Here is a 13756-nt window from a genome sequence, read left to right on the forward strand (position 1 = left end):
CCATGATATTCCCAGATCCCAAACACATTCTCATGGTTCCCGGCAATGTTCCCACGTATCCCGGGGCGTTCTCATGGATGCCAGTGATATTCCCAGGGATTACCAATAATGACCAGAGTCAGGGAAATTATTGGTAATCCGCGGTGTCTTCCATGGGAAATCCTGTTGCATATTCCCGTGGAAGACACTATGGCTCCATCAGATGAGGCAGCCTTGATTCAGGCCAGTCCCGGAGATGGATGGGAGGAGGGATTGGTGTGGGACCCTGTCCAGGAGACTCCAATCTGCAGCCATCTACATGTGTGGGATCACTGGGTGGTTCCCCAGTCTGGTTCAAGGACACCCTACCAAACAGACGGAGAACACTCGCCCATCACCCACCGTCCGCACAGTCGGAATCCTCCAGGCAAAAGCTGGCCTTGTGCCCCTCTGCCACCTTGGTGCCATTCAGCGTCAGAATGTCGTAATGTGTGAAGATGTCCATACTATGGTAGTGGCTGTGGGTGGGAGAGACAGGGACCAAGGGAGAGAGAAAGGGGGGAGAAGGGGGAGGGAGGAGAGTGAGGAGGGTGAGGGGGAAGAGGGAGGAGGAGAGGGGAGGGAAAGGGGGGAGGGGGAGATGGGGAGGGGGAGAGGGGAAGAGGGGGGAGGGAGGAGGGGGGAGGGAGGAGGGGGAGGGAGGAGGGGGAGGGAGGAGGGGGGAGACAGTTAATCTGAGCCCACAATCTGTGCTGATCACAACCACTCTGCCATTCGCATACTTGCTGCCCTCCCCTCCCACTCATTGCTCCCACCCCCTCCATTCCGACTCTACCACCCCTCCCCCCACGGAAGGGTGACATGCTGTCTGCCTGCTTGCCTTTGGGAACTTGGGATCTCCCTTCACCAGCTTCCTTTGCCCCAGGGGTGAGATCAATAGAAACCCCCACCGTCCTTTGCCCCAACCGTGACCCCCCCCCCCACCAGCCTTGGGCCTGGGTCCAGGGGCCGGTGGCCAGAGTCCTGCTGTACACTCACCCGTGGCACTCGTGCCAGACCCAGGAGTGGCGGCCAGCCTTGGGGCGGAAGTCGGCGCGGCCAATGTTGTGGATCTCCGAGGAGAATCGGAGGAGGCGCCGGTGTCCGTAGGGCCAGTTGGCGTTCTGGGCTGAGCTGGAGAGGCAGTTCTCCTCGGCTGCGCAGTACAACATGTGCAGAGGTCGGTCCTCGATGTAAGCCGTCTGCTCAACCAGCTTCGCATTCAGGATCAGGTCCGAAGAGGCTGTGGGGACAGAGACCGGTGGTCACCCTGCGCTGGGGCAGAGGGGAGAGGGGCACTGGGGCACTGGGCTTGTGGGGCGAGCACTGGGTAGGGAGGGAGAGACCCTGGGTCACCAGGACCATGGGGAGAGGGGCACTGGGTCACTGGCACTGGGTAGGGAGGGACAGTGGGGAGAGAGAGACCCTGGGACGCCAGATCCATGGGGAGAGGGGCACTGGGTCACTGGTACTGGGTAGTGAGGGAGAGACCCTGGATCGCCAGGACCGTGGGGGGGGGGGGTCACTGGGAGTGTGGGAAGAGGGATACTGGGTCATTGGGCCTGTGGCGTGAGCACTGGGTAGGGAGGGAGAGTGGGAGTGTGATACAGGGTCATTGGAGCAGTTAGATCTCATTGTGTTGCCCGGAGAGTGGGGAAACACTGGATCACTGGGCCAGTGAGGGTGTGGTGGAGTACTGGGACAGGGGAGTTTTGACCGTTTACACTGGATCACTGAGAGAGCGGCTGTGATTGGCTCACTGTGGGACCGGATCAGAGTGACAGTGTTAGATTACACCAGACCATTGTCCAGAACAGCAGTGGGATATCACAGTGGATCACATCATCAGGGAATAGTGATCATTTACATTGGATCATTAAGGACCCCCATCACCCAGGACATGCCCTCTTCTCATTGCTACTGTTGAGGAGGAGTTACAGGAGCCTGCAGACACACACAACATGTTTCAGGAACAGCTTCTTCCCCTCCACCATCAGATTTCTGAATGGACAATGAACACATCTACACTATCTCTATTTATTCCCTCTTTTTCTGTGCTACTTATCTATTTAAATTAATTTAAAAAATATTTCTTATTGTAAATTTTAGTGTTTTTTATTGCTATGTACTGCTGCCACAAAACAACAAATGTCACCACATATGCCAGTGCTATCAAACCATCATCAGGGACCCCCAGCATGCAGGTCGTGTCCTCGCCTTGCTGCGACCATCCGGAAGAAGCTACAGGAGCCTCAGGACTCACACCACCAGGTTCAGGAACAGTTACTACCATCGCCCTCTTGAACTTCACTCAACTTCAACTCCCCCATCACTGAACTCTCCCACAACCTATGGACTCACTTTGAAAGACTTCTCATCTCATGTTCTCGATATTTATTGCTTACTTACTGTTTTTTTCCTTTTGTATTCGCATAGTTTCCTGTCTTTTACAGACTGGCTGAATGCTGAAGTTGGTGCCATCTCCCATTGTTCCTGTTGTGGTTATCATTTTATTCTGGATTTATGGAGTATGCCCGCTAGAGATTGGATCTCAGGGTTCCACATGGTGGTATATATTTGTACCTCAGTAATAAATTTACTTTGAACTTTGATTCTGATTTCCCAGCAAGATGAGTAGTCATTATCACAACAGATCACTGGCCTGTACAGGACAACAGGCGGGCAGTGACAGATGACACTGGATCACTGGATACCAGTGATGGTTTACCGCGAATGACAGTGCTATCGCTGAGCTCAGCCAGACAGCCAGTGTTTAGCTGGGATTCTCACCGACCCTGGGGAAGGGGAGGGGAATTACAGGTGGACGGAGGAAGGTTCCTGGGGTTAGGCTGGCCAGAGGCGGAGAGATGGGGGGGGGGAGGGTTGCGGCTGCAGGCAGGAGATGCGGGGGAACTTGGGCAATAGGTCAAGGTGACACCCACCCACTCCCCGGACTTACTCTCAGAGCAGATGACCCCAGCGGCGTAGCGAGTGGCTGTCTTCGGACACCGGACATTGGCTCCATGGCTCTTACACTTGTCCAAGGACAGTTCGGTGCCCGCACACTTCACCCCACTCATCACCATCTCCTGAGCGCCCGTCGCCGCGTCCCAATACCACGTTTCCTTGGGGTGGGGGGGAGCAGGGTGAATGGGAGGTCAGAGGTCACTGGCTGTACCAAATCCTATCACCACCATCATCTGTCCACCCACCAAAGAGTAGAGGTCAACGCCATCAGTGACGGGGTCAAAGTGCAGAGTGGCGAGAGGGTCGAGAGGACACGGGGGTGGGGGGGGGGTTGCCCCACTAGGGTGAATTCTGTGTTTGGAAAGGTGGAGATAAACCTCCAGGATTTTCAAGGTAGAGAACTAGGGCACCAGGGTCAGGGAGATGAGTGAGTGTGAGTGTGTGAAAGAGATAGAATCATAGAACACTACAGCACACAAGTAGGCCCTTCAGCCCATTTAGTCTATGCCAACCTGCTCTTCTGCCAAGTCCCATTGACCAGCACCTCCATTCTCCTCCCATCGATGTACTTATACATATTTTGCTTAAATGCTGCATCACTACTTCTACCGACAGCTCATTCCACACTCTCACCCTTTGAATGAAGTTCCCCTCGTTCCCCTTAAACATTTCACCTTTCACCCTTAACCCATGACCTCTAGTCCTAGCCTCACCCAAGCTCAGTGGAAAAAGCCTGCTTGCATTTACCCTATCTATACCCCTCATAATTTTGTATACCTCTATCAAATCTCCCCTCAATCTTCTACACTCCAGGGAACGAAGTTCGAACCTATTCAACCTTTCTCTGTAACACAGATCATCAAGTCCTGGCAACATTCTTGTAAAATTTCTCTGTACTCTTTCAATCTTATTGATATCTTTCCTATAGGTAGGTAACCAAAATTGCACAAAAATACTCCAAATTAGGCCTCACTAATGTCAATATAACATCCCATCTCCTGTACTCAGTACATTGCTTTATGAAGGTCAATGTGAAGCTTTCTTTATGACTCTTTCTACCTGTGATTTCACTTCCAATGAATTATGTACCAGTATTTCCAGATTGCTTTGTTCTATCACACTCCTCAGTGCCCTACTGTACACTGTGTAAGATCTACACTGGTTGGTCCTACCAAGGTTTAAAACCTCACACTTGTCTGCATTGAATTCCATCTGCCATTTTCAGCCCATTTTTCCAGCTGGTCCAGATCCTGCTGCAAACACTGACAGTCTTCCTCACTGTCCACTATACCCCCAATCTTGGTGTCATCTGCAAATTTGCTGATCCAGTTAACCACATTATCATCCAGATAGTTTATATAGATGCAAACAACAACGGACCCAGCACCGATCCCTGTGGTGCACCATGAGTCACAGGCCTCCAGCCAGAGAGGCAAACATCTACAACCACTCTCTGACTTCTCCCACAAAGTCAATGTCTAATCCAATTTATTAACTCATCATGAATGCCAAGTGACTGAACCTTCTTGACCAGCCTCCCATGTGGGACCTTGTCAAAGGCCTTGCTAAAGTCCATGTAGACAACACCCACTGCCTTGCTCTTATCAACTTTCCTGGTAACTTCCTCAAAAAACTCAAAGATTGGTTAGACATGACCTACCACACACGAAGCCATGGTGACCATCCTTAATCAGTAATGTCTATCCAAATATTTGTAAACCTGGTCAATTAGAATACCATCCAATAACTTTCCCACAGCTGATGTCAGACTCACCAGCCTATAATTTCCTGGCTTCTTAAAAAGCGGAACATTAGCTATGCTCCAGTCCTCTGGCACCTCACCTGTCACTAAGGGTGATTTAAATATCTCTGCTAGGGCCCCGGAACGCCTCCCACGGGGTTCAAGGGGACACCTTGTCAGTCCCTGGGGATTTATCACTCTGTCTACGCATGCGTCTGACCTCACGTATTGGGAATGTGAGCAACTCACATCAAAGTTGCTGGTGAACGCAGCAGGCCAGGCAGCATCTCTAGGAAGAGGTACAGTCGACGTTTCAGGCCGAGACCCTTTGTCAGGACTAACTGAAAGAAGAGCTAGTAAGAGATTTGAAAGTGGGAGGGGGAGGGGGAGATCCAAAATGATAGGAGAAGACAGGAGGGGGAGGGATGGAGCCAAGAGCTGGACAGGTGATTAGCAAAAGGGATATGAGAGGATCATGGGACAGGAGGTCCGGGGAGAAGGAAAAGGGGGAGGGGGGGAAACCCAGAGGATGGGCAAGGGGTATAGACAGAGGGACAGAGGGAGCTCTTCCTTCAGTTAGTCCTGACGAAGGGTCTCGGCCCGAAACGTCGACTGTACCTCTTCCTAGAGATGCTGCCTGGCCTGCTGTGTTCACCAGCAATTTTGATATGTGTTGCTTGAATTTCCAGCATCTGCAGAATTCATCGTGTATTGGGAATGCGTGTGGGTGTTGGGTGCTGGTCTGAGAGAGATCCAGAGGACGGGACAAGGTGTTTGTTTAGTGACGATCCCTACTCTTGGTGGTGCTGGGCTTTGACATCCCACACTCTGGTGGGGATCCGGTCTTTGGGAGGGAAATCTGGTTCACAGGGGTTCTGGTCTCCAAGGGTTGTGTCTCTTGTAGGGGTCTGGCCTCTGGGAGGGGTCATGTTCTGGTCTCTGGGGAACGGTCCCATCTTCAGGAAGGATCAATTTCAAGGGTCCAGCCTCCAGGTGGGGTTGTGTTGCCGGGTGTTCAGACTCTTGGGGGGGGGGTCCCGTTTCTCGGACGAGGTCCCGTCTCTGGGGAGGGGACCCGTTTCTCGGACGAGGTCCCGTCTCTGGGCAGGGGACCCGTTTCTCGGACGAGGTCCCGTCTCTGGGGAGGGGACCCGTTTCTCGGACGAGGTCCCGTCTCTGGGCAGGGGACCCGTTTCTCGGACGAGGTCCCGTCTCTGGGGAGGGGACCCGTTTCTCGGACGAGGTCCCGTCTCTGGGGAGGGGACCCGTTTCTCGGACGAGGTCCCGTCTCTGGGCAGGGGACCCGTTTCTCGGACGAGGTCCCGTCTCTGGGCAGGGGACCCGTTTCTCGGACGAGGTCCCGTCTCTGGGGAGGGGACCCGTTTCTCGGACGAGGTCCCGTCTCTGGGCAGGGGACCCGTTTCTCGGACGAGGTCCCGTCTCTGGGCAGGGGACCCGTTTCTCGGACGAGGTCCCGTCTCTGGGCAGGGGACCCGTTTCTCGGACGAGGTCCCGTCTCTGGGGAGGGGACCCGTTTCTCGGACGAGGTCCCGTCTCTGGGGAGGGGACCCGTTTCTCGGATGAGGTCCCGTCTCTGGGCAGGGGACCCGTTTCTCGGACGAGGTCCCGTCTCTGGGGAGGGGACCCGTTTCTCGGACGAGGTCCCGTCTCTGAGGAGGGGACCAGTCTCCAGCGTGCTTGGCTGTACCTACCGTCACTGCATGCAGCGAGTACCCCAACCCCAGCTGTCTGCAGACCACCATTGCCTCGCGGGTGCTCCAACCGTCACTGCACACCATCCCCCAGCGCCCGTCCCGCTGCACCTCCACACGGCCCTCGTAGTCTGTCCGCCCTCCGACCAGTCGCAGCTGTGGGAATGCTCACCCGGTCAGATCAGCCCCACCCCGTGGAGCGCACCAGCTCACCCCTCATCCTCCTCACTGTCTGACCCCTCATCCTCCTCAGTCTCACCCCTCATCCTCCTCACTGTCTCAATCCTCGTCGTCTCACCCCCCTTCGCCACCTCCTTCTCCAACAACACTCACCAGATCAACCCCACCCCCACACTCTAACCCCCTCATCTCTTGTACCTCCTCACCCTCAGCACACCCCCATCCTCTGCACTTCATTCTCACCCCTCAGTCTCCTCCATCCATCACACTCTCTATCCCTCACCTTAGACCATAAGACAAAGGAGCAGAATTGGGCCATTTGGCCCATCTAACCTACCCCACCGTTCCATTATGGCTGATTTATTAATCCCTGAACCCCGTTCACCCGTGACCTCTGACACCCTGACAAATGAAGAACCATCACACTCTGCTTTAAATGCTCTCAATATACATTCCTCTTTTCCTCACTCCCCCTGCCCCACCACCCTTCCTTCTTACTCCCCTCGCTCTCCCACTCCTCGTTCGCCCTTCTCTGGCTCCACAGGGGACAGGGTTGGTGCCGTGGACAGCCCACAGACGATGGGCTGAATCTCCACCTTCCAAGAGATCATCTTTTCTCTCCTCCTCACCCTTGTTCCATCCTACCACCTCCCTCTCTCACACCCTCACCCTCTCCCCATCACCACCCCCTGCTTTAAGCCAGTCACTCGAACCCCGAGTCAGTGAGGTGTTGTTGGGGGTCTGCTGACCCACCTCCCTCACCCCAGGTGGGGGTTGTCATTTAGAGATTCACCCTGGAGTCAGCCCCCCCGGCCCTTCGAGCCGTGGCACGCAGTAACCACTGACTTAACCCAAGGCAATTTACAATGACCAATTGATCTACTGACCGGTACAGCTTTGGACTGTGGGAGGAAACTGGAGCACCCGGAGGAATCCCCCACAGTCACTGGGAGGACGCACAGACCCCTGACAGAATCGGGCTCCAAACTCCGACACCCCAGGCTGTAAGAACATTGCGCTAACCGCTACGCTGTCGTGGTGCCCGTGCCCCCCGACGTACTTGCACGGCGTGGCTGGCGTATCCAAGCCCCAGCTGCCGACACACCACCATGGCCTCCAGCGTCCCCCAGCCCTCGCCGCACAGGAGACCCCAGCGCTCGGACCCGTTCACCACTCCGGCCAGAACCTCCACCCTGCCCTCGAAACGCGTCCGTCCTCCGTTGATCCGGATCTAGCAGCGTTAGCGAGTAGATGTTAGTGGCTGCGGAATGGCGCCGAGGCACGGGGGTGGGGGTAGCAGTATCGGGTGCACAGTGCTGTGTATAATGTCACTCAGGAAAAACACATCCTCAGGAAAAAACACCTGGGGTTGGACCTCACCGGCAACACCGTACATGGTTCCGATATCTGCACCCCTGGGTTAAACTTCACTGGGGTCAACATGTACAATTCAGCTCTCTGTACCCCTGGGTTAGACCTCACTGGGGTCACCGTGTACAATTCTGATCTCTGTATCCCTGGGTTAAACTTCACTGGGGTCACCGTGTACAATTCTGGTCTCTGTATCCCTAGGTTAGACCTCACTGGGGTCACCGCGTACAATTCTGATCTCTGTATCCCTAGGTTAGACCTCACTGGGATCAACATGTACAATTCTGGTCTCTGTATCCCTGGGATTAGACCTTACCGGCAACACAGTGCACGGTTCTGATCTCCGTATCCCTGGGTTGGACCTCACTAGGGTCACCGTGTGTCCCTAGGTTAGACCTCACTGGGGTCATCGTGTACAATTCTGGTCTCTGTATCCCTGGGGTTAGACCTCACCGGCAATACCGCGCACGGTTCTGATCTCTGTATCCCTGGGTTAGACCACACAGGGGGTCACCGTGTACCATTCTGGTCTCTATACCCCTGGGTTAGACCTCACTGGGGTCACCGTGTACCATTCTACTGGCAGAGGTAACCAGTTCTGGGACAGTCCGGTACAGTAGCTCCACACTGTACGTGGGCCAGGATTGTCCCAGAGGGGCTGCAGGAAGGGGGAGGGGGAGGGCTTATTATACACTGGAAGCACTGATCGAGATTCCTGGTATCTCGTTGGGAACGTCTCCACAATACTGCACACACTCCAGAGTTAAAGGGACCAAGCAAGCTTTCTCATAACAAACAAACTGTCCACACAGAATGTCAATGACCAGGTCCCCGTGGGGGTGGAGGTGAAGCGTGAACATGACGTGGAGGTACTGGGTGTAAAGGGGATGTGGGGAACTGAATGTGGAGTGAAGGAGATGGATCAGAGCCCTAGAGAGTGGAAGGCACAGAAGCAGAGACAGGGGAACAGTCCTTTTGGCCCATTGAGTCTGTGCTAACCCACTACACTAATTTTAACATTTCAATGTCCCCACAGTCCAATCAGCTACTGACAGATTCTAACCCCTCACCCACACGTTAAGGACAAATTACTGATCTCACAGTCTACCACACTGTAGTCCTTGAACTTCATTTCTCTGCCTCTCCAGTGTTTGTACTTGTACGATGTACTTGTGTATGGAATGATCTGTCTGGATGGCACACAAAACAAAAGTGTGTGCCGTGGTTGAGGGGGCTGACAGCCTCAAGTTTCTAGGTGTGAACTTCACCAACTTTTCCTAGTCCAACCACGTAGACATTGTGGCCAAGAAAGCTCACTGACACCTCTACTTCCTCAGGAAGCGAAAGAAATTTGCCATGTCCTTGTCAACCCTGACCAATAACCTTCAATGTACCATAGAAAGCCTCCTATGCAGACACTTCACAGAAACCGCAGAGAGTTGGGGACACAGCTTTGCACGTCAGGGAAACTAGCCTCCCTTCTATGGAATTTGTCTACACTTCTCGCTGCCTCACCAACATCATTAAAGAGCCCAGCCACCCCAGACATTCTCTTCTCCCCCTTCTCATCAAGCAGAAGATACAAACGTACCACCAGGTTCAAGGAGACCCTGTAACTTGCTGTTAGAAGATAACTGAATGGTCTCCTAGTACGATAACCATCATCTACTACATCATGGCCTTGCACATTATTGTCCACCTGCACTGCACTTTCTCTGTAGCTGCAAAACTTTACTCTGCATTGTTATTGTTCTACCTCAATGCACTGTGTAATAATCTGATCTGTGTACAAGAAAAGCCTCCCATTCAGTAAATCGACATGTATAAACCAATACCGATTCCTAAAGTTTTCCACTGTATCTCAGTACCCGTCACCATGAAAAACTGAATCACACGCACAAAATGCTGGAGGAACTCAGTAGGTCAGGCAGCATCTATGGAAATGACTATACAGTTAATGATGAGGTCATCATCTGGATAGCCTCCAACCTGATGGCGTGAATATCAATTTCTCCTTCCGGTAAAAATAAAGTTTCCCTCCCCTTCACTCTGGTTTCTGACCTCTTCTCACCTGCCTGTCACCTCACCCTGGTGCCCCCCTCCCCCGCCACCTTCCCTTTCTCCCATGGGCCACTCTCCAGTCCTATTCAGATCCTCCAGCCCTTCACCTTTCCCACCCACCTGGCTTCATCTATCACCTTCTAGCTATACTCCTTCCCCCTTCCCCTGCCTTTTTATTCTACCCTCTTCCCCCCTCCCGATGAAAGGTCTGGGCTGGAAACGTCGACTGTTCATTCATTCCCACAGATGCTGCCTGGCCTGCTGAGTTCCTCCAAAATGTTGTGTGTGTTGCTCTGGATTTCCAGCATCTTGTGTTTATACAATGCTCTACCTGCCTGACCTGGACACTGTCTCTTGGTGAGTTGTGTGCAAGGACTCCTCCATCCCCCAGCACTGACACCTCACTAACTCAACTGTCCACAGGAGACCAGTCTATTCTTTAACCACAATGATGGCTCCCCTACTTCCCAACTTATCTTCTGCCTGTGCTTTATGTCCTACCCCACCGCGTCACCTCACACATCTACACCCGACTACTGTTGTCTGTGGGGCGACTCACTGGGAATGTCAGGGAGTTGTAGTTACTGAGGGTGACAGAGGGTAATAGTGGCCAGGAGCAGTGAGAGTAACAGAGACTATCAGTGAGATCCAGCAACAGACTCTGGTTGTGTTATTTGACAGTGAAGACACTGGGATTGGATCAGAGTAGTGGGAATAATGGACAATACATGTCAGTAACAAACAGCACAGTCTCTGCTGAGACGAGGTCCAGTTACACAGCACGATCCCAGAGACCTGGTCTCATTACTGTGAGACGAGGTGTGGTGTAACCCACCAAAGCCCCAGAGCCCTGGTCTCATTACTGTGTGGTCCATCCAATGTTTGTTTTGTTACCAATTATAGGAAGATTAAAGCCAGCTTTCTCTGTTAGAGGCTCCCGGGACACTGTGTCTGACTGTGGGGCACCAAACAAGGAAGTACGATCTCCCCACAATGTCCCATCACACACTCCCAGGGTCAGACACAGAGTGAAGCTCCCTCTATACTGTCCCTTCACACACTCCCAGGGTCAGACACAGAGTGAAGCTCCCTCTATACTGTCCCTTCACACACTCCCAGGGTCAGACACAGAGTGAAGCTCCCTCCACACTGTCCCATCACACACAGAGTGACTCTCCCTCCACACTGAACCATCACACACTCCCGGTGTCAGACACAGAGTGAAGCTCCCTCCACACTGTCCCATCACACACTCCCGGGGTCAGATATAGAGTGAAGCTCCCTCTACACTGTCCCATCAGACACAAAGTGAAGCTCCCTCCACACTGTCCCATCACACACGCCCAGGATCAGACACAGAGTGAAGCTCCCTCCACACTGTCCCATCACACACAGAGTGACTCTCCCTCCACACTGAACCATCACACACTCCCGGTGTCAGACACAGAGTGAAGCTCCCTCCACACTGTCCCATCACACACTCCTGGGGTCAGACACAGAGTGAAGCTCCCTCCACACTGTCCCTTCACACACTCCCAGGGTCAGACACAGAGTGAAGCTCCCTCCACACTGTCCCTTCACACACTCCCAGGGTCAGACACAGAGTGAAGCTCCCTCCACACTGTCCCATCACACACAGAGTGACTCTCCCTCCACACTGAACCATCACACACTCCCGGTGTCAGACACAGAGTGAAGCTCCCTCTACACTGTCCCATCACACACTCCCGGTGTCAGACACAGAGTGAAGCTCCCTCCACACTGTCCCATCACACACTCCCAGGGTCAGACACAGGGTGAGTCTCCCTCTACACCGTCCCATCACACACTCTCAGGGTCAGACACAGAGTGAAGCTCCCTCCACACTGTCCCATCACACACTCCCGGGGTCAGACACAGAGTGAAGCTCCCTCCACACTGTCCCATTGCACAATCCCGGGGTCAGATATAGAGTGAAGTTCCCTCCACACTGTCCCATCGCACAATCCTGGAGTCAGATATAGAGTGAAGCTCCCTCCACACTGTCCCATCACACACTCCCGGGGTCAGACACAGAGTGAAGCTCCCTCCACACTGTCCCATCACACACTCCCGGGGTCAGATATAGAGTGAAGCTCCCTCCACACTGTCCCATCACACACTCCCGGGGTCAGACACAGAGTGAAGCTCCCTCCACACTGTCCCATCACACACTCCCGGGGTCAGACACAGAGTGAAGCTCCCTCCACACTGTCCCTTCACACACTCCCAGGGTCAGACACAGGGTGAAGCTCCCTCCACACTGTCCCATCACACACTCCCGGGGTCAGATATAGAGTGAAGCTCCCTCCACACTGTCCCATCACACACTCCCGGGGTCAGATATAGAGTGAAGCTCCCTCCACACTGTCCCATCACACACTCCCGGGGTCAGACACAGAGTGAAGCTCCCTCCACACTGTCCCATCACACACTCCCGGGGTCAGACACAGAGTGAAGCTCCCTCCACACTGTCCCATCACACACTCCCGGGGTCAGACACAGAGTGAAGCTCCCTCCGCACCGTCCCATCACACACTCCCGGGGTCAGATATAGAGTGAAGCTCCCTCCACACTGTCCCATCACACACTCCCGGGGTCAGACACAGAGTGAAGCTCCCTCCACACTGTCCCTTCACACACTCCCGGGGTCAGATATAGAGTGAAGCTCCCTCTACACTGTCCCATCACACACTCCCAGGGTCAGACACAGGGTGAGTGTCCCTCTACACTGTCCCATCACACACTCCCAGGGTCAGACACAGAGTGAAGCTCCCTCTACACTCTCCCATCACACACACCCAGGGTCAGACACAGAGTGAAGCTCCCTCTACACTGTCCCATCACACACTCCCAGGGTCAGACACAGAGTGAAGCTCCCTCTACACTCTCCCATCACACACACCCAGGGTCAGACACAGAGTGAAGCTCCCTCCACACTGTCCCATCACACACTCCCAGGGTCAGACACAGAGTGAAGCTCCCTCTACACTCTCCCATCACACACACCCAGGGTCAGACACAGAGTGAAGCTCCCTCCACACTGTCCCATCACACACTCCCAGGGTCAGACACAGGGTGAGTGTCCCTCCACACTGTCCCATCACACACTCCCGGGGTCAGACACAGAGTGAAGCTCCCTCTATACTGTCCCATCAGACACAGAGTGAAGCTCCCTCCACACTGTCCCATCACACACTCCCAGGGTCAGACACAGAGTGAAGCTCCCTCTACACTGTCCCATCAGACACAGAGTGAAGCTCCCTCTACACTGTCCCATCACACACTCCCGGGGTCAGATATAGAGTGAAGCTCCCTCTACACTGTCCCATCACACACTCCCAGGGTCAGACACAGAGTGAAGCTCCCTCTACACTGTCCCATCAGACACAGAGTGAAGCTCCCTCTACACTGTCCCATCACACACTCCCGGGGTCAGACACAGAGTGAAGCTCCCTCTACACTGTCCCATCACACACTCCCGGGGTCAGATATAGAGTGAAGCTCCCTCTACACTGTCCCATCACACACTCCCGGGGTCAGATATAGAGTGAAGCTCCCTCTACACTGTCCCATCACACACTCCCGGGGTCAGATATAGAGTGAAGCTCCCTCCACACTGTCCCATCACACACTCCCGGGGTCAGACACAGAGTGAAGCTCCCTCCACACTGTCCCATCACACACT

At 53.9% G+C, this 13756-nt stretch overlaps 1 protein-coding gene across 5 annotated transcripts in view; it reads right to left on the reverse strand.

Annotated features, from left to right (window-relative positions):
• LOC134345875 (lysyl oxidase homolog 3B-like) overlaps positions 1–13756 on the reverse strand; it is a 58647-nt gene that overhangs the window by 11350 nt on the left and 33541 nt on the right. For 3 of the 5 annotated variants that reach the window (XM_063047192.1, XM_063047189.1, XM_063047191.1), the window contains 4 exons: positions 7679–7849; positions 2978–3143; positions 1018–1261; positions 382–497 (listed from right to left, as the gene is read on the reverse strand). In XM_063047192.1, the coding sequence (XP_062903262.1) occupies positions 382–497; positions 1018–1261; positions 2978–3143; positions 7679–7849 (697 nt within the window). Of the gene's footprint in view, positions 1–381; positions 498–1017; positions 1262–2977; positions 3144–6438; positions 6595–7678; positions 7850–13756 lie in introns of all 5 variants that reach the window. The other 2 variants (XM_063047193.1, XM_063047190.1) reach the window with 2 other exon arrangements.

This window comes from Mobula hypostoma, chromosome 4 (genome assembly GCF_963921235.1).
Source record: "Mobula hypostoma chromosome 4, sMobHyp1.1, whole genome shotgun sequence".
Lineage (NCBI taxonomy): Eukaryota > Metazoa > Chordata > Chondrichthyes > Myliobatiformes > Myliobatidae > Mobula > Mobula hypostoma.